At 48.1% G+C, this 18,323-nt stretch overlaps 10 protein-coding genes across 10 annotated transcripts; 4 read left to right on the plus strand and 6 right to left on the minus strand.

Annotated features, from left to right (window-relative positions):
* Positions 1–1,552: 1,552 nt before the first annotated feature.
* Positions 1,553–2,561, minus strand: Pdw03_3364 (uncharacterized protein; the record flags this gene model as incomplete). The annotated part of the gene is made up of 5 exons (XM_066100471.1): positions 1,553–1,568; positions 1,621–1,650; positions 2,147–2,269; positions 2,371–2,488; positions 2,546–2,561. 5 exons carry the CDS (start codon positions 2,559–2,561, stop codon positions 1,553–1,555), a joined length of 303 nt encoding a protein of 100 aa, XP_065955871.1.
* A 93-nt stretch (positions 2,562–2,654) lies between these two features.
* Pdw03_3365 (uncharacterized protein) lies at positions 2,655–3,158 on the plus strand (the record flags this gene model as incomplete). The annotated part of the gene is made up of 2 exons (XM_014676778.1): positions 2,655–2,729; positions 2,802–3,158. 2 exons carry the CDS (start codon positions 2,655–2,657, stop codon positions 3,156–3,158), a joined length of 432 nt encoding a protein of 143 aa, XP_014532264.1.
* A 51-nt stretch (positions 3,159–3,209) lies between these two features.
* Positions 3,210–4,435, minus strand: Pdw03_3366 (Transcription initiation factor IIA, gamma subunit; the record flags this gene model as incomplete). Its single annotated transcript, XM_014676777.2, has 3 exons — positions 3,210–4,113; positions 4,172–4,217; positions 4,276–4,435. 3 exons carry the CDS (start codon positions 4,433–4,435, stop codon positions 3,210–3,212), a joined length of 1,110 nt encoding a protein of 369 aa, XP_014532263.2.
* A 372-nt stretch (positions 4,436–4,807) lies between these two features.
* Positions 4,808–5,469, minus strand: Pdw03_3367 (Transcription initiation factor IIA, gamma subunit; the record flags this gene model as incomplete). Its single annotated transcript, XM_014676776.2, has 4 exons — positions 4,808–4,954; positions 5,054–5,201; positions 5,259–5,300; positions 5,354–5,469. 4 exons carry the CDS (start codon positions 5,467–5,469, stop codon positions 4,808–4,810), a joined length of 453 nt encoding a protein of 150 aa, XP_014532262.2.
* Positions 5,470–5,528: 59 nt separating this feature from the next.
* On the plus strand, positions 5,529–5,960 carry Pdw03_3368 (uncharacterized protein; the record flags this gene model as incomplete). The annotated part of the gene is made up of 2 exons (XM_066100472.1): positions 5,529–5,646; positions 5,707–5,960. 2 exons carry the CDS (start codon positions 5,529–5,531, stop codon positions 5,958–5,960), a joined length of 372 nt encoding a protein of 123 aa, XP_065955872.1.
* A 941-nt stretch (positions 5,961–6,901) lies between these two features.
* On the minus strand, positions 6,902–8,881 carry Pdw03_3369 (Hexokinase family protein XprF, putative; the record flags this gene model as incomplete). The annotated part of the gene is made up of 2 exons (XM_014676774.1): positions 6,902–8,144; positions 8,244–8,881. The coding sequence occupies 2 exons, from the start codon at positions 8,879–8,881 to the stop codon at positions 6,902–6,904; spliced, it is 1,881 nt and encodes a 626-aa protein (XP_014532260.1).
* Positions 8,882–10,796: 1,915 nt separating this feature from the next.
* Pdw03_3370 (Tyrosine-protein kinase, receptor SEA) lies at positions 10,797–11,502 on the minus strand (the record flags this gene model as incomplete). The annotated part of the gene is made up of 3 exons (XM_066100473.1): positions 10,797–11,234; positions 11,315–11,398; positions 11,464–11,502. 3 exons carry the CDS (start codon positions 11,500–11,502, stop codon positions 10,797–10,799), a joined length of 561 nt encoding a protein of 186 aa, XP_065955873.1.
* An 810-nt stretch (positions 11,503–12,312) lies between these two features.
* Pdw03_3371 (Protein kinase-like domain) lies at positions 12,313–14,850 on the minus strand (the record flags this gene model as incomplete). The annotated part of the gene is made up of 2 exons (XM_066100474.1): positions 12,313–12,619; positions 12,680–14,850. The coding sequence occupies 2 exons, from the start codon at positions 14,848–14,850 to the stop codon at positions 12,313–12,315; spliced, it is 2,478 nt and encodes an 825-aa protein (XP_065955874.1).
* Positions 14,851–15,365: 515 nt separating this feature from the next.
* Pdw03_3372 (uncharacterized protein) lies at positions 15,366–15,624 on the plus strand (the record flags this gene model as incomplete). The annotated part of the gene is made up of 2 exons (XM_066100475.1): positions 15,366–15,529; positions 15,582–15,624. 2 exons carry the CDS (start codon positions 15,366–15,368, stop codon positions 15,622–15,624), a joined length of 207 nt encoding a protein of 68 aa, XP_065955875.1.
* Positions 15,625–16,115: 491 nt separating this feature from the next.
* On the plus strand, positions 16,116–16,577 carry Pdw03_3373 (uncharacterized protein; the record flags this gene model as incomplete). Its single annotated transcript, XM_066100476.1, has 1 exon — positions 16,116–16,577. The coding sequence occupies one exon, from the start codon at positions 16,116–16,118 to the stop codon at positions 16,575–16,577; it is 462 nt and encodes a 153-aa protein (XP_065955876.1).
* Positions 16,578–18,323: the final 1,746 nt, after the last annotated feature.

The following is an 18,323-nucleotide window of genomic DNA, read 5'->3' on the forward strand; positions in this document are numbered from 1 at the left end:
AGACCCTTGTACATGGAAATGAAGAAAAAAAAATACACTCAACACATAGAAAACTTCACCAGAACGAATGTCATGGCCCGTCACCTCTCCGTGGGTTGTGCCCTTTCTCCACCTTATCTATCCCTCCATGGCTCCGTCATGTAACCGAGGTCATCCTTTGCGAAATCATCCAACCAGTCAGCTGCCGCTCAGGCGCTCACTCGAATCAAGGGAGTATGCAGACCTGAGCTTTTAAGATCATGAACTTGGAGCGGTTGTGGGTTGCTCCACAATGTGTCACGCCCTTCGTGTAGAAAGGTCCCATAAGAATGGATCTCCAGTGTATGGCAACACATTCCGGGATACGATTGCAATGCTTCAATTTGCCAGTAAATTTAATAGTCAGGAATGTAAGCCAAGCTTCAGGCTTAGAGAGGCACTCCACCGGAACTGGCCGATACGTCAATAGTAATGTTTATTCAGAACGCTATTGGGCCCTTTGGATGAAAACCCCAGATTCAGACATTGCGAGGACGGTGATGCATACCACTGCCAAACTTGGTACAGTTGTAGTACTTCTTCGTGGGCTTCACGTTTACCAGAATAGCATACACTTGAAACCTAGGACACACTAGGATTCGACAAATAGTTAAACTGAGCTCCTGTAAGTGTATTTCGACGGCGGTATCTTTATGCTATTCATGCTTCTACTCAGACGTAGCCAAAGGTCCGAGAATTCCCTATCCCTACGGTTCAATTCAAGTTAGGGCTCGACTCCGTTGGCCCAGATATAACAATCAACAACAATTGTTCAACATGAAGAGACGGTAGAAACCAAAAAGTAGAGTTGAATAGGTCCTTGTGTCTTCTGCCTTGAGATTGAGAATATTAGAATACGTACGATATACTATCCCAAACAGGTGCGAAGCTACACTAGCCTTTGTAAGCTGTTCTTTGACTCGGCATTGTTCCAATGCAAGGGAGGCGCGAAATAAGAAAAACACGCCAACCATTCCCGAGCCTCGCAGCCACCCGCAAGGTCTTTCTGTTTCAATTGAATTGATGGCATTTCTATAACCTTTTAGGCCCGGAGTTATTAATATAGTGAAACAAAGGAAATCAAGTCGAGGAGCCTGCCTTGTTTCGGAATTGCCAATGTGGCTGCTACTTGTGCATGTAGCGATAGTTCACTCATAATATTACAGAAAAGGACTTGAATCTGTCTTAATTGTCTCTGAGATAGGGTATACACTTGACCTCCAAGATCAGGTCTACCAAATACACCGTAGTTGGAGGAGCTACTCCGGATGTAGCCCCCCCCCCCCCCCTGATTAACATAATAACCTGTAAGATCACCCCTGTCAGTTTCAAATTCATGAACGATCCACACAGCTACAGAATTAATCGGTGATTAACGATGCATCCTTGAAAGAAATGTCTAAAATCGCTTGCCGAGAACAGGGTCTCATGACCGCCTAGTTTCCAAGACATTGACAAAGAAGGCGAGGCAAAATGACATTCCAACTGAGCTAGTGAGTCTGCACAAGAAAACAAAAATCGAGTTGTCCCAGAGCTAGGGACAAGGAATCCTGTTTCCCATGAGCTTCCAAGACCCTCGCAGGGTTAAATATATGCACTTACCCGACCCGGTAAACGGTGACTTTAGTGTGACTGAAACATCCTGTACTCGGGACAAAACAGGTTATAAAGAACTTTAGAGATGACTCTCTAGTCCCTTAAATAGAAAAAGAAACACTAAGAATGAAATATGGTTCGCCAGACCACGAGGGTTCTCTTTGCTTCTTCTCCCCTTTACCCCTTTGGTCTGGGCCGCTTTCCACTCGATCCACTGAGGGTCGTATACCTAATTTCCATGGGCCTTCAATGCCAGAGCATCTTCCCTGCAGCCTGCAGATCATGATTGCCGCCTGTAATGCCCATCTGCTGTGTTGCATCCGATGAGTTGCAGCAGATCGTGGGGTATATTGTCCGCACACAGAGAGATAGATAGACACCCGTAAAAACGGTCGGGTCGAGTGATACACATTTGAATTCCCAGTATGGAGTAGAGCCAGAAGAGGTAAAAAAAAAGACTCTAAGCATTCGGGACTCTTTGTCCTAGCCAATCCCAAGCAATCCAGGCCCCCCCCCCCCAGGGAGGACCCACTGCTGCCGCCAGGGGAGCGAACTGCTGCTAGATTGGCGTCCTGCCGAGCCTGTCATCCTGTCCATGCCAAAGGTACAGCTGTCGCCTAGTTCGACTGGGGCGAGACTGTGGATCGGGTTGTCCCTGACACGCCGGGAGTAGCGTAGATTTGCATAACTCCGTACATACTAATATTTGCACTCTCGCCCGACCTGTCGTTTGACACCCTCATTCCCTAAACACACCTCAATGGTGTAGAGCAGTTGTGTCCGGATTTTTTTTCCTGCTTCTTTTCCTTTATTTGGGTGCTGTCATCCTCATCCTCTCGTTTCGCCTTGTCACTCGTTGTATAGTATTTGTTTCCTATCCAAGCTTTACCCTTTGTTCCTTTCAATTCCTTGTTCACAATCAAGGACATACTAGCTGGAATCAACATTATTCAAATACTCTGTGAACCCCCCCCCCCCCCAGCTCTTCATAAGAGCTTCGTGTCCGCCGATCGGATCAATCAAAACGCCATCGATCTGACATGGAATGCCCTCGGCAAATTTTCCGGTGCTTGAAGGCACCTCTCAGACGCGACAAGGGAAAGATCATTGAAATTGTAAGTTGAGCAAAAGCCCGGGAAAGGCTTGGTCGTTTGAAAAAGACTGTCGCTGACAAAGTTATGAAACAGGGTCCTCCCACTGACTTCCGAAAAGAAGAATTGCCTGCTTACTTCTCTGATGCTGAGTCAGTTCTCTCGCCTTGTCAAATTCCGACAGAACGATCACATCTGACCAATCAATCACAGGACGGTTACGTCCCAGGACAGTCGCACACCGATCGCGGAGAAAGACAGCATGATGATCAAAATGGTAGCTCTACCATCGTTGACGAAAGGCAAGGTGCGGGCCCATGCTCGAAGGATGAGCGTGAGACTGTCCTCCGCTTCCGAGACCGCGTGAAGTTACACCGGTGGTGGAAATTGAGCCCAGTTGCAAGCTATGAAATTGAGGCCTCGGCCAAGTCAATTAAGGTGCAGGAAATGTGAATCGCCAAAGTGTCGGGTTGACAGAAAGATTGTGGATTGGTCCGTGAATGGTCACAACAAGAAAGTCGGCACTTCACTGCGCCGGGAATTTTTTGCATCTAAATCACTCCCTCCGCCTTTTGGTGGTGAGAGACTCGAAGGAGGTTCCTTGGACCTGTTAGAAATAGGGTTTTTTGGCCGAGATGACTCTGGTAGTTCATCGAGGTCATCAAAAAGCGATTGAACTCGTGATTTATACGCGTTCGCTGGACTGGGTCGCCCATGTCCCGGTTTTGATGTAGAAGTGCTTTGTATTTTAGATTGCTGCTGGGCTCGTGGCATTGCCTGACCGTGAGCCAGCCTTGTTCGTAGAGCGGCATTTTTTCTTTTGGGCGGTGGCAGCACGACTGGCTTGGTTTCCAAGTCAAGGTCGTCATCTGAGCCCGAGGCCGTCTCTTCATCCTGTTCAATGCATGGAACTTTTGATACTCTTGATGATGCAGTCACACTCCCTATACTGTCCACCCGGGCTCGTCCAGTACCTAAAGTAGGCGTCTGCCCGAAGCCCGCAGCAGCTCTAGTAGAGGACTTGGGTGCGTGAACTCCTGCTAAGGATCGTATTTTTCGTGGACTCGTCATCAGATCATGAAGATGTGTTCCAACCCATCTCTCATCATCCTCAGCTTCATCTTTCTCGTCGTCTCCTCCGTGTCCGATCTGCGCGAGTCCAGCTTTATGTCGCCCCCTCAGCGTTTCGGCCTTTCTTCGTTGCTCAACTTCGTTTAAAATTGAAGTACGGCTGTCTGTAGGTCTCTCAATTTCTCTTATTCCGGCTGCAGTTTCGGCTTTCACTTGCTTTCTCCGTCGCAGGTACTCCGCATGATGTAGATGTTGAGTGAATGCTTGCGCGACAGCGTAGAATTCGTCTTCTACCATAACCCAGCCATCATCGCGTTGAACTCCTTCGATTAAGAATCTACAAGGTGCCAATTAGCGACTTCCTCTAGTTGCGCGGGGCCTGCTTGCAATCGTACTCTTCGGAGGGACAGCGTCTGATAGGAGAGGTCGGCGGGCTTTGTGCTGTAAAAAGCATTCAGAATGGGGATGAGGTCAGATATTCTCCAAGTTCAAAACCTACAGGATCTGAAGAAATCGTGCCTTGGGGGAGAAGCTCGAAGATTTTTGGGGGTGAGGTTGCGATCAGGACTGGGTTCCTTTTTCATGCGCTTCCGTGGTGTTGACTCTTTTTTCACACGGATATTATTCTTAGTAAGAAGCCAGGGCAATGTCCTAGGCATTATTTAAGATTATTAAAGAGGAAAACCAAGACGTGGCTTGGTGTCGTGATCTCAGCAAAAGATTATGTCGAGCGAAAGAGAGCTGCAGATAGGCATCCATGGCCGATAAGGTGAGGTCATCCGCATTCCGCGCAACACAAGTTGGGGCTCCACTACAAAGTACAAGATTTGCAAGTATTAACCTCGTTCATTTGGGTATCTAATGCCATTTTCGATATTCGTAATACAAGATGAAAATAACTGGGACCGCCTCAAACGCCTCATGCAGGACATCTCATCGAAATCAATAACGGACTGCCGGTAGAACGCCCATCCAACCATTTGAGGGAAAAAAAATTAAACGCCAGTATCTCCGCCCATGCAAGGCTCCCCTCACACCTCGCCAGGCCGCTTGCTGTTGCAGCTCACGATTTTCACCTTATCTGCGGACACAGTTGTCTGGTTGTCCAGCTTGAACGAGACATCTTTAATTAGGAAGGTCCAGACTTCGTCGCAGAATCGGTAGGTGTCCAGGTGGCCCTAAAAGCGGTAGAGGAATGTACAGGTTAGCTTCGTCGAACAATGATCGAACCATGGCCCATTTGGCCAAGGGCGTGCTTTGAATGTGACATGAGTTACCTTAAAGGTGAGTCTGGCCCGAACCTTGTCCGCCAAGACTTCAGTCACAATCTTGTCAAAAGTACCAAGGATCTTCATCGCCAGTTGGGGCTCGATGCGGCCTTCATTGATCAGGTCGTCAAGGGTGTCGGTGAGGGATAATCCGAGGCTGGATGTTCTTTGAGTCAACTTTGGAGCTTTGGGTTTGCTTCATCGGGTACATTACCTGCTGCCACGGTAAAGCTCATAGTAAGCTACAGATGCCATTCTGAGATGAAATGAGAGCGGACTCGTCGAAAGAGTATTGGAGGTGTGAATTACAAGAGCAAGTTCAAGATCGCCGGCCAAATCGCGGGGGCGGCCGTCAGCACGTGATCTACAAAAGTCACGTGTGAATCATTATCTTGAATTGCGTCAGTCAGATAAATTGAATGCATGTTCTTTGACCTCACAAATTCCTCAGTAAACATACAACAAGCTCGAAAAATATCACAGCATGAATGTGAAGATTTTCGGACCTCCGTCCATCCTAAATAAAACATTATCCAGTCAATTGCATGTCCCTGGTGCGCGATACTTGTCAACAACCTTGTTCAGGGCATTAGAAGCTCAAGGTTGGTCAGTACCGCCCAAAAGCCCACCTCAAGCTAATGTGCATTGCCTTGGAATTATAGATCTCCAAAGTAGCCAAAATACCGAATCGAAGCAAGAGGAAGCCAATCAAATTTCAGAGAACTCCTCGAACCAAGATAACAACCGTCACACGCTTCCACTCAAGGCCAAAACTGTCTCCCAAGCCGACGCTGAGCTTCGCGAGCGACTCGAACAATTGTCTGGAGCAGGAGGAGCCTGTGGAATTGAGTACGAAGACGGCAAACCGAATGCAATGAAGCGCGGCGTGCGAAACAACATGTTCCGATTAATTTGAAAACAATTTTTCGACATCAACATTCACAAGAACAAACCTTGATCATCTCTCAAATGTTACATATTTAAATTCGAGCGAGGCGTCATATCCTGTAATGCAGGCTTGGCTCCGGATGCTTTGGCAATGGACGCGGTGAAGGAATGTTGTGAGCTCATCGTTCTCTTCTGCCCCCGATAGCTGCAGGCATCCATCAAGATTAGACTCTTGAAACTTCGTTTCCGACAACAGACAAGAATTCTCGCGCTTGGCTTTGGTTGAGTTTGCCTAATTGGTATTCCGAGCATTTGCATGTGACGTTTCTTTGATAAGAAGAGACGGCCATGCCTAATCGAATGCATTCCACTCTCCGGGTGCGCCTGCATTCTCTAATTGCGCTTCCTTGGTTCGAGCCGCGCAATCTGTCATGGTGCTCTCATCTTAACTTCTTGACTTTCGATAATTGGAACATTCCTAGGTATGTGCCATTGGAACATTTTCATTTCCTGGTTGGGTGCGACTTCATTGCAATGCGCAGGGTCCTGGGTGACAGCGATAGCGATAGCGCTGCGTGTATATCATGTCAATGCTTGTAGCAATGCCTCATAGGTTAGGCTTCAATCATCACGCTTTGATCGACAGTGAAACATCGCTCGGGGCTGGACTTCAACCGGAAAATGTGCAAGACCATGAACACAGCAAGCCATATTATGGGGACCTGAAATGGACTTGTCCAACCCCAATCAAAGCGTAGATTAACGAAATTACCAAAGCCCAAAATAGGAATTCAGTGGCAGAAATCATGTCTCATTTCTATGCCGTGAGCCCCAACTCGAATTCAAAAAGAAACAGACATTGTCCCAATTAACTCCTAGTTTCGAAATATTTTCGCATTGACGAATTCCACCCAAAGAAGGGGGAGAAAAGGCAAACAAACAAATGCTTGCTAGCGTTTCACAAGAATCTCATTTTCTCACAACCATGCCAGCCAAAACACCGGCGCCAATGACACCACCGTCGGAGGCTTCCCGTAAGAAAACCGATTTCCCACCTCGTTGCGGACCAGTCCGCATGATGAGACGGTCTATATATTGTTGGCACATCTCCTTGAACTGCGGGTAATGTTGGATTATGCCACCAGTGTAAGCCACGACGAGTTCTTCAGGACCGGACTGCCAATCTATTGGCGTAGGATTGAGGATAGGGACGACATGTTCCTGGGCGGCGTGGTTGACAGCGACAGCGGCAGAGTTGAGATTTACAGCCGTAGCGTTCGGTACACCAACGAACTCGGTGATGGCGTCGCCGTTGCTCTGAGGTGAAGCGGGATTCTCGGGTGAGCTGCTGTTGCTGTCTTCCTTCAGCTCGATCTCGCGAGCACAGGCAAGGAGGCCAACCACCGCAGCGGCAATCAGCCCAGCTGACCGTCTCTGTACCGCGCGGGCGATCTTTCGGAATGCTCCTGCAGCTCGGGCATCCCAGCGCCAGTCACTGCTCTCTGGTGGAGGGAGGGATTTATTCAAGGCTTTGGCGAGTTCGCTGTCAGATCGGGCTTTGGCGACAAGGTCGGAGATGTATGTTGTTGTTAGGGCGTATTCTTGGATGAGGTTTGCAGGCAGGGAGCGTTTTGATAACTCAGCGACTGTTGTGAGATAGTCGAATAGGATCAAGCGAATCAGTTCACCGATGTAGCGGCCTCCGGTCATGTATTCGAATGGCTGGAAGCCTGGACGTGCACAGGCCCGGTCCAGTTCAATGTCCCATTTTGTGGTCACATTGAGCTCCTTGAGTGGTGGCGCAGCACCAAAAATAGTCCACTCTGTGTTAACAATAGTCTCCACAGCGCTGGGTTCCATTACATTCACACTCTTGGCTTTAGATTTGTGCAGTGCACTGAGTTTCATCGGGATGGTCGCGTTGCAACCAGTGCCTACAATGATGCCCATGGCGACTCTGCTGTTTGGTAGAGATTTGACCTTGTATGCAAGGGAAGCCAACGTGGCCACTGTGTCATTGGTGATAGCTTGGATTTTCAGTTTTGGTAATGCGAAGAGCTTTCGACGTTTGGTTGAGGGTTCGTCTTCATCATCCGGCCGCCTTGTGTGTTTTTCATATCCATTCAGAAGGATGTTGCCAAGATTGAGATTTGATGAGATAGCGAAGCCTTTCCCCATGGGCATTAATGTGGCCTCTGCCAATGATTCTTGCCTGGGATAAGTTAGCACAAAACTAACTGACTTTCGTAACAGGAGCCGCAGAATCAGGACAACTCAGCAACACAACAACCTTGGGAAAAAAATAACTCACATTATAGGGAAACTGAATGTAATTCCCATATCTAGTTCGGCCGGCATATCCTTCTTAGTGGCATCTGATGATAGACTCTCCGCTACCACCTCCGCAATGCAATCACCGATCCAAGAAAAGAGATCTTCCGCCTTGTCCATCTTCAAATGATCTTGAATAGGCCAAGCTCGTTCCAGCGTTCGCTTGACTCGTTGGCGCTGGGCTTTCCGGATGGTGTCCCGTGATCTCTCCGTGGCATCTGTAGGTCGAACATCGGAATCCACGGCTTCTCCGAGCAATTCGATGAAAGCAACCCGAAGATTGCTACCACCTACATCAATCGCTAAATAGCGACCCGTCTCCCGACCAGTAGGAAGTTGAGTTACGGGTGTTGGCAAAAACTGCTGGTCCGATGTCAGGGCCAGATTGCGGTATGTGGTGGAAAAGCGCCGGGCCAGTTTGTACAGCACAGCCTCATCCAGGGACATTGGTGACAAGAAATCTTCCAATTGCTGATGGTGCGCCAAATATTCTTGTTGAATGGCGTCTAGTTCCGAACTGTCATCCTCATGTTCCTCATCTTCAATCAAATCGTCGTGCATAGTTTCGTGTTCCTCGTCCTCATCCTTCTCGGACGATTTTAAATCCACCAAAGTCATGATAGAAGATGGAAGATAAATCCCAAGAAAAAAAAACAATCACTAGGCCAAATGGGGTGAGAATACCAGGCAAATTGAGCTAACACAGCTATGTCAGTGGTGACGTGTAGGGGGTCTGGAATGTTTAGGGACAGAGGCAGGGCGGCATGTCTTTGAAATCCTTGAATTGCGGGGACAAAGCTACCGAGGAAGCTAATCCCATGCCCCAAGAGCTAGACTTGTTGTGTTAGCGAGGTTGCAATAAGGGGAAGGGAACATGTCGGTGACGCGGTCCGCAGGTCGTTTGGGCTGCGGGGAAAAAAAAAAATCATGATGGTCATGCCAGAAGGGGGAATCTTCATCTATGCTTTATTCCATACATACCCTGGAATTTTGGTCCGCACTGATTGCGCTGATCACGGAGATAATATTTCTCAGGGAAGAGGGGGGAGATGATAGACTATGCGGGGGATCTTTGGGCTATGTTGACGGGAAATATCCCTAGATGGTCTCGAGGGAGTTGTTGAAGAATGGAATTATATAGCTTCCTGCTTGAAGATGGGAGGAAAAGCAAAAGAGGAAACAGAAATAACTGAAAGGTTCTAGAGAATTTGTTCGGAAGTACCTTTTCTGTTTTGGCTGAAGTACGGAGTAAGTATTGCGGTGATTGGAAGAATAGTGTCGGAGAACAGTCGGAGGTCAGAAGTGGGGGGGGGAGGGAGAGAGGGATGTATGCTTCCGATCAGATATCAGATATGATATGTGATTAGATCGAAAAATCCAGAAACACGGATCATAAGCTTGAAAAGTTTTAAGAAAGAAAAATAGTGAGAATATAGAAGAGATGAGATGCGACCATCGGACGGCACGAGGCGATACGACGTTGTTCGGGGCAAGCTAAATTTCCCTACAACTTTCGATTGGAGAAAATGCCACTTTTGATATCCCCCTCTTGCGCATATTTCTAAAATCAACTCTGAAGGTCTATGTAACCCTTCTTTAAACCCCATCCGGCTAAATCCCCTTTCCCAACCTTTTACGAGTAGAGAGTATTATCCCAGAGAGCCAAGCCAGTTTCCTCATTCTTGGCAGTCTCGGGACTCGACTAAACACAAGCTTATGCGGTATTTCGAGGGGAGTTCCCATTGATTGGAGACCAACACACTTTTTTACGAGGAACGTCGGTGAGGTCAAAGGATTCTGCTGCGTTGACATGCTACACTTGCTGCTGACCGCAAGGAGATTGGATTGAGGGTCATAGTAGATTGCATTTTATTTGAGCTCGCGAGCGGGCTGATCAATCCGGTTGCTATTACTAAGCAACGAAGATGGCCTGTGAGGTTTAGTCAAGCCCATGGTTCGGCACTGTAGCCCTTAACATGCTGCTGTAATTATAACTTGCAGAACATTCTTTCGAGAAATAGGAGCGTTCAATCATGCAAATCTTACATTTCACTATCTGAGTATTCCCTGGATCGATCGGAAATACACTCCAGGGAAGCTTGATTTCTTCCTGTCATTTTCCCTCTGGTTCGCTTGATGGTGGCTCTGATACAGTAGCGCCATGACTGTCAAAACGAAGACTCTGGAACCATGAATGGTGTAGCGCATCGGTGGCGCTGATCCACAGCTCTGGTCGCAATTGCAGCTTGTGCTCTAGCAGACCCGCCCCGAGAGGCTCCAGCCCGGATATCAGATATCGCAGGTCTTGGGTTGGGTAGACAGGAAAACCAGGCTCAAAATCTGGTAGCTGATTGATTCCCGGCCAATTTTCCTCGGATGGGGTGCCTCTCACTTGAAAGATCTTGAGCAGTTGATCATGGGTGGCACCCGGAAACAAAAAGTGGCCGGTGTACGTCTCGGCAATGATGCAGCCCGCTGACCAGATATCGAGGCTGGTATTGTAAGAGCGGCTCCCCAAGAGCACAACTGAAGGTCAAGACCAGAGAGTAAGCACCTCGTTCGAGAAAATGTCGACGGGAATGCTAAAGGCGCGGGCAAGGCTAAAATCTGCCAGCTTCAGACCTCCGCCCCGGCTATTCAGCAGATTTTGAGGTTTTGGATCCCGATGCAAGATCTTATTCTCATGACAGTAGGTTATGTGGTATTCAAAGTGCTTGTTGGTAGGGAGATCAAGGGCATCACCCCGGTCGTCCATTAAGCGCTTGAGATTTTTGTCCCTGTACTCCGACACCATGATGAGCTTTTCCACGGTGGAGATCACATCGCACAAGGCCAGAATGTTCTCGTGATTGAGCTCCTTGATCAAGGAGATTTCCCGGATCGCAGTGGATGGCGTCCCTTCTTCGGTGTGGAGGTGAATCTCCTTCAAGGCAACCAACTCATTAATCTGGTTGTTTCGACCTTTATGGACCTAATCTTCTTATGAATAGATATTCTCGCAGTACGATTGAAGCTTTTCCCGGGGGTATCAAACTGATGGGGGATACCCACCCATTGCATAGGTGCCTTCACCCAGCTGGGGCCACGGTTGGCGGGGTCAACTTGACCCTTTATGGACCATTCTTGGGGTATTTTCTGAATTCTCACGCCCCCTATATGATGACAAAAGATTCACACAGGGAATCTAGGAAGGTGCGAACCTTTTCCAGTTGCTGGAACGAGTTCAAACTCTGGGACATGATGCCGGCCATTTGGCTTCCTGCAATGAGGGGGAATGGGATCAGGTCGAGACAGGTCATAAAAAGGCGAGATCGAATGACATACAGGACGAGGGGTGATCATAATTCAGGAGTATAAATGTCAAACCCGATAAACTTGGTGAAATCCCGCCCCCACTCCCACTAATCCGACGAAGCCCAGTCATTGGGCGTCTTCCTGATTAGCTGAGCCTTCCACCTTGTGTGAGTTAATCGGTCTCCCTCAGCTGAAGCCAGGGCCCCTAAATCTTTTATATCTCTTCCTTTGTTTGGAGCGAACGTCCAATTTTGGACAGAGTACTTCATTAGTAGGCACAGCCCACCAAAATGAGCCCCGTAAAGAGCACTGCTGGCAGCGGGGCGGCCCGGTGTGGATTTATTGTGGATGTATAATGAATTCTTTTGGAAGTAAACGCATGTTCTTTCAGGGGTCAGTTCGATTGACCTTCCACTATAACTACTAATCGAGCTACTGATCGAGCTGCTAACGCGATGGACATGCCGTGTGTTGCCTGAGGCTGGCTCAAGGGTTATGTTCTGAATACGCAGGCGGGAATAAGCACACATTGGGTACATGCCATTTTCTACGTAAACAGTTGTGGCTCGAAAGAAAGCCCGACTTTGATAAGAACATATAGCATATGAGAGAAGCAATCTGTCACGGAGAACAACAAGTCATTGAAAATATCGACATTAGGTCGAAGGAGGCGGGGAACGGCATTTAGAAGCGAGTAGCGAGTACAAAGATATTGGAATGAAACAAATAGAAGAAAAGACGCGAATCGTCACGTTTCAGGGGACACGAAGACGTTTCGTAGGTTTCGCCTCCGTTCCACAGTGTCGTCGCTTGGAGTTTTGGAGTCGATGCCGATTTGGCCGATTTCTCAAAGAAATACGGTGAAAGTCGATGATCAAGGCCCGTCCTAGTTCCTCATTCCAAAGGACATTGTCATGCCGAAAATCTTCGTGGATAATTCCCAAAGATCTGATTTCCTTGCAAGATTTGCGGATCTCTTCGCGAAGCAAAGGCGATAGCTCCATCGTAGATATACTTTCGCCACCCCATCCCATGAGAAGCATGTGACGGATTTCCCCGGCTCTATGAAGAAAGTAAATTTTCGCCAAGTCGACTGTGCCTAAAAAAACGGGGACGGCCGACCCTTGAACTTTCCGTAGGATATGATATACCTGCGCTTCCCCGGAGACCTCTTTCCACAATCCAGACGTGGTTCCTTTCCCGATAACAGTATAGCCATATGCGGCACAGGTCAATTTAAAGGGAGCACCGTATGATCCGCGCCTTCCAAAGGGTATACATCGGTCAATGTTTTCGTCTAATTCTGCTTTTATCAGGTTCACCAGATCCTCTGATTTGATAAGATGCTTGAAGGTATCTCCGCCTTGACGATGGAGTGTTACATTTGGGCAACGGTCATCCAGAATGCCTCCAGTCTGCAGCCCAAGCAAGCACTGCTGTGTGCAAAACTGCGCATTGTGGCGCTGTGACTGATTGCACTGATATTGACTGGATTCGGAACGACCTGTAGCTTGTCGGGCAGACGGTGAGGACATGACTTGACTGAATCCGCGCTTCCTTCCCGTTGCGTGGTTCGGATCGGAGTCAGATAGCTCCGGCGACTGGGAGCGGTGTTGCTCATTAGGAGGTGCACAGGTAGCATAGGATCTAGTGGGCACTCGACGGCCGTCCGTTGTGGGCGAATCCGGTGAAGATGACGGTAGCGCGTAAGATGAGCCAGATTCTGGACTCGGGAAATCCATAGTTGTACTGTCGGAATGTATAGCAATCTGCTCTAATTCTGTATTGGAAAGTTGAGAACGAGCGTGGTTAAAACTAGTCTCCCAAGTACGAAGACGAGGTCGCACGGAATTCCTCCATTCCTGGTCGCGAATAGGCGAACGGAAAGCCATCAAACATAGGCATAGAGTCCGTGCAACGGAAGTTCGCGGTTGCTGGAAAAAATCTCCGTCTTCGGAAATTATCTCGCTATTAGGATCACATAAAAAGTATTCAAGCGTGCTAGGATTATCATAGGGAACACGGAGGAGAACCCGAGCGATCCCGTTAGTCACGTAGGAAAATTCAAGCCCTTCTTGGATCATCACATGATACTCCTGGACAAGAGCAGAGCAACTAAGTCGAGCTGCATTGTACCTCAATTTTGCTTCCTGGTTTGTGGGTATCTTATTCGACCGGACTAAATCATTCCATAAATTCATTGGCCGAAGTCCGGTTCGAAGGGCTGCAACCGGAAGCTTATGCGGTGGCTTATATTCGACTGTCGTAAGGATAGTTTCGGTGATACCATCGGCACGATGGATATAGATTTGATCGGGTCTTGGGTGGTATGTGCTTGAAGGTTGGCTCGTATCCGTCTCAATAGCTGTATTCTCGGTCAAGGAGTTGGTGTGGTTGCTGAGCCGAATGCCATGGCCAAGGCCGAACTCTTCACAAGCAGCAGGTATTTTGCATAGCTCCGCTATAATATGGTAGACGTGTTTCTCCACTGCGAGTCTCTCATAAGCCTCCAGTTCTTGCTCGCTGCTTATAGGTGTGTAGCTAAATTGTTGAGCTAACCCTTCTAGCTCTTGCAAAGAAGAGAATAGACGCGGCGCCCCCCCCGGTACCAACTGTAGGAAGCTACAGACGGTCCTATAGAGAACCGACTGTTGTTCTGAACAGTCCGTCCAATGCTCTAATCGTGTCGGGCAGTATTTGCCAGTGGGCAAGGGGACTTTCCCTCTAGTCGAGCGAGATGGTGTCTCGACCCTCAAGGGTCGGGAGAGCAAGTTGTGGGAAAGTCGCAAGAAATCCACGAAAGTGGTTGGCTGAGTTCGCTCTTCAGCTCGCTCTCGTCTCTCTTTCTCCTGCCGGCCTTCCTCTTCAGCTCGCTCTCGTCTCTCTTTCTCCTGCCGGCCTTCCTCTTCAGCTCGCTCTCGTCTCTCTTTCTCCTGCCGGCCTTCCTCTTCAGCTCGCTCTCGTCTCTCTTTCTCCTGCCGGCCTTCCTCTTCAGCTCGCTCTCGTCTCTCTTTCTCCTGTCGGCCTTCCTCTTCAGCTCGCTCTCGTCTCTCTTCAGCTCGCTCTCGTCTCTCTTCAGCTCGCTCTCGTCTCTCTTCAGCTCGCTCTCGTCTCTCTTTCTCCTGCCGGCCTTCCTCTTCAGCTCGCTCTCGTCTCTCTTTCTCCTGTCGGCCTTCCTCTTCAGCTCGCTCTCGTCTCTCTTTCTCCTGTCGGCCTTCATCTTCAGCCTGCCTCCGTCTCTCTTCCGTCTGAAGATAAAGAAATTTGTAGTCTGGGGAGTTGTGGTCGGCCATGGCGGTTGGAAAGGGGATAATAGTAGTTTGTTGTGACTGGGCTCGACGGAATTCATCCAGGAGAATGAGGTCAGCTGATCAAGGCTCCCGGTAGATGTGTTTTTCCGTGAAATGTTCCCCACAAAAGTGTTGATTCTCAAAACATTTCAACCATGTTGTACAACGTTAGAGTCATAATTTTATCGCTCCATCCCATCTTGATGCTTGATGATAATTCGTGGACAGGTAGAATCGAGCATCATCGCAAAAAAATTTAGTCAAGATGGCAAGCAAGACAATCTCTTCCATCAAAAAAAGCTCTTCCTACCACAACTTTCTCTGAATCGGTCATTTCCGGAACAGGCTTTATGGGCTGACGGTCATCAAATTCATGTCCTTTCATTCTTGAGGGCGTGTGTTTCTTTTGGATTTGACATTTTGTACCTCCAGCGAGCGCCACCACCGATTAGCAGCAGTACCATCAAAACATTGAGCGTCATCGCTGTCGCTTACTACACTACGTGCGATATCCCAACATGCTTCGGAGATGGACTAAGCAGGAAAATGAAACCCGGATAGTACTTTGCCTGGATACCATCTCCCAACTTTCTACGCCTCATGGCAATTGCTCTGTATGTATGAAGGGACTGACCTGGCAGACACTCCACTCGATCCCGGGGGAGCGTACAGCTGCCTCTAGGTATAGCGCTCTAGGAGAATAAGGCTCCCAGGGCTGACTGACACATTCCTAGAGTCAATTCAGTCGGTCCAAGGATTCCGAAGCAGATTGATTGATTGATTGATCTATTCGTAGACAGTCCCAGCCGCCGAATTATTGGCAGCTATGCAGCGTGTGACTATAGGTACAGGTGTCGTTGCTGGCACGAATGACTTCTCCGTCCGATCCAGTAAGTTACCTCCCCCCTCGTGATCTTAGTGATCGTTCTGTTTCTATGTGCCTGTCGGGCCTTTCCTGGCCCCGCTCTACTTAGATATACCAAAAATCAAATCACTCGTCTGCGTCTTCGCTATGTGTATGTGAGTACCGTGGACGGCACTGCCCGGAATTGCCCTAGTAGTTCTGTCCCTGGGATCACCTTAGCTGTCTGTACTGCCATTGGTGGGCTACAGAGAACGTGCTTGATGTCAATGCATTGAGGCTTGCCTGCCCATGGCCACACTGACATTTGCCTGTACGCATCTGTGTGATTGCCGAGCTAATTACTCTATTGTGTATCGAATATCGCTTTTCCCGGTCGCATTCAAAGCCTAAAGAGCTCTCTGTCATGTTTGCATTTCTCCCAAGCCAGGTCTCACTCGTTTCTCATCGCTCGGTGAATGGTAGACTTGGCGGTTGCTGTGAGTGTTTGCAGGGAGTCTGGTTCTGGTGGCAGTTTGGCGTTCGCTCTTGCGTTCAAATCAACCTTAGCAGCATCTTTCGCAGTTTGATCCACCGCATCGTTACCGTGCACTCCGACGTGTCCCTGGATCCATCGAAATCGCACCTGCCATCCTTGGCTTTGGGCCTCGTCAAGCGCTTGTACCGCTTCGACCAACTTGTACTGGCCGGACGAATGCTTGGGGTTTCGGATGGCTTGGATGCAGCCTGGTTGTCGGTGAATATAACGGCGCGTTTATTCGGCGGTACAGACGTCGGCGGCGTGTCGAGAATTATCTGCAGTGCCAGGACTAATCCTCTGAGCTCTACCGCATGTACTGTCGAAGTGCTTGATGTGCCCATGTTCTGAGTCCGTTTTGTATCGAGTCTGTTGGTCTGCGGTGCAGGTGTTCCAGCAGTCGCTCCGACATGGCTGTTGATGCCACTTCCTGGGTTATCGAGATGATAGTCTGACCTTTCAGCCGCATACGAAGACATCATGTGGCTGTGTGTTCACCAAACCCATCCATAGACTCATCCATGATAACAACTTCACTAGGTTATAGAAGAGCACAGGCAATATGGAAGATCTGCTTTCCGTCGTTTAAAGACGGATTGAATCAGAATTCGCACGTAAGGCCACCATGGTTGCCAATCTGATTCCAAAGTTCGACGCCCTTCAGAGCAGATCTAATCTCCGAATCATCAATTGCTGATATGGTTTTTCAAAGGAAACGTAAGGGACTATCTTCACGGACAGAGCCTGGAAGAATTAAGTGAATTTTAGATATGGGAAATTTAGAATGGGGCTTCTCGTTGGGAACGGGTTGAGAAGCTCGGTGTTTTGTTCTGCAAATCGATATTACCAATTACATGCACCACTGTAGTGAGACCCTCTGTGGTTTATAAATTGGGTGTGAAGAGAAGTCTGATTTGTCGTGAACCATGCAAGTAGAAATCCTGGATAGTCCATACTGCAATGATACAGAAGGGAAGTATGACAGACAAGTAGCCTGATCCCGTAGCGGTTGAGGCCCCTGGGGCAAAACAAGACAAGAAGTCTAGTCGGTAATTAGCAGTTGGTGATATGTTAACGGTGGAGGGAAAGAGATATTGCACTCTGAAGAGTCATGCCACAGGCAAAAGGAAGCTGCATATCGAGAAGAGACATGTCTTGGCTTAATCCGGAGATCTGCAAAGTCTTTAGTTATGTTCATTTAGATCTAAACGTTGGCATGTCTCAAAAATTTGGCTTACTAGTTGATCAGGCTTCCGGTATAAAAGTCAGGCTTGGCCAAAGTTGTCTCAAAAGCTCGTCAGCAACAAGCTTAGTCTAACATGAAAGGAGTCTCTACTACTACCATCATACTCGTGTCCAAAGAAAATCTTATACGGCTCAACAGCCAACCTGGGAATAGTCCAGACAAAAAAAAAGACCCTAAGATGGGTGAGATGACTTGATATATATGTGCTTTGTAGTGTTTCAAACATTATAGACAAATACTCCCCTCGCAATCATGCCAACTGTAGTTTTTTGGAGGAACTGAGCCACACCACCAGCTAAGCATGACCTTTGCAATGGCATGAAGCAACAATCTCTCCTCATATGTCCGTGATGGGCATACTCACGTGGAAAGAACCAAAAAAAAACGCCTAGAATTGCCAATACCAGCGCTAGTTCAAATGCCTACCGGCCAAATCAATGTAGTAGGTGAAGAGCGAAATGACCCCATCACTTCGGGAGATTTTGGATACTATTTCTCTCAACCATTTTCCCTCGGCTGAGAGTCACTTTCTTTGCTCTCTTCTTCAATTTCACGGTCTTCCGGTTTTGGATAAAATCAAAGACCTTGTATGCCCTGATTTTTCTAAACAAAGGCAAGGAGCAGCCGCTGCTGCTGTCCACTTCAAACTATAGACGGCGTCATGAAAAGTGTCAGTTGTCGTGTGCGTTTTGCTGGCAGTCATAATTTACGATCAAAATCATTCAAAGATGGTAATAAAAAACTACTAGCCCGAGGTTCAGTACAATGTAAATACCCAACTATGTAGTTTAGAGAGGTAGGTCCTGCAATATCCATGACTTAAATTTCTTAAACACATCACAAATTCAAAG

Source organism: Penicillium digitatum, chromosome 1 (assembly GCF_016767815.1).
Source record: "Penicillium digitatum chromosome 1, complete sequence".
Classification (NCBI taxonomy): domain Eukaryota; kingdom Fungi; phylum Ascomycota; class Eurotiomycetes; order Eurotiales; family Aspergillaceae; genus Penicillium; species Penicillium digitatum.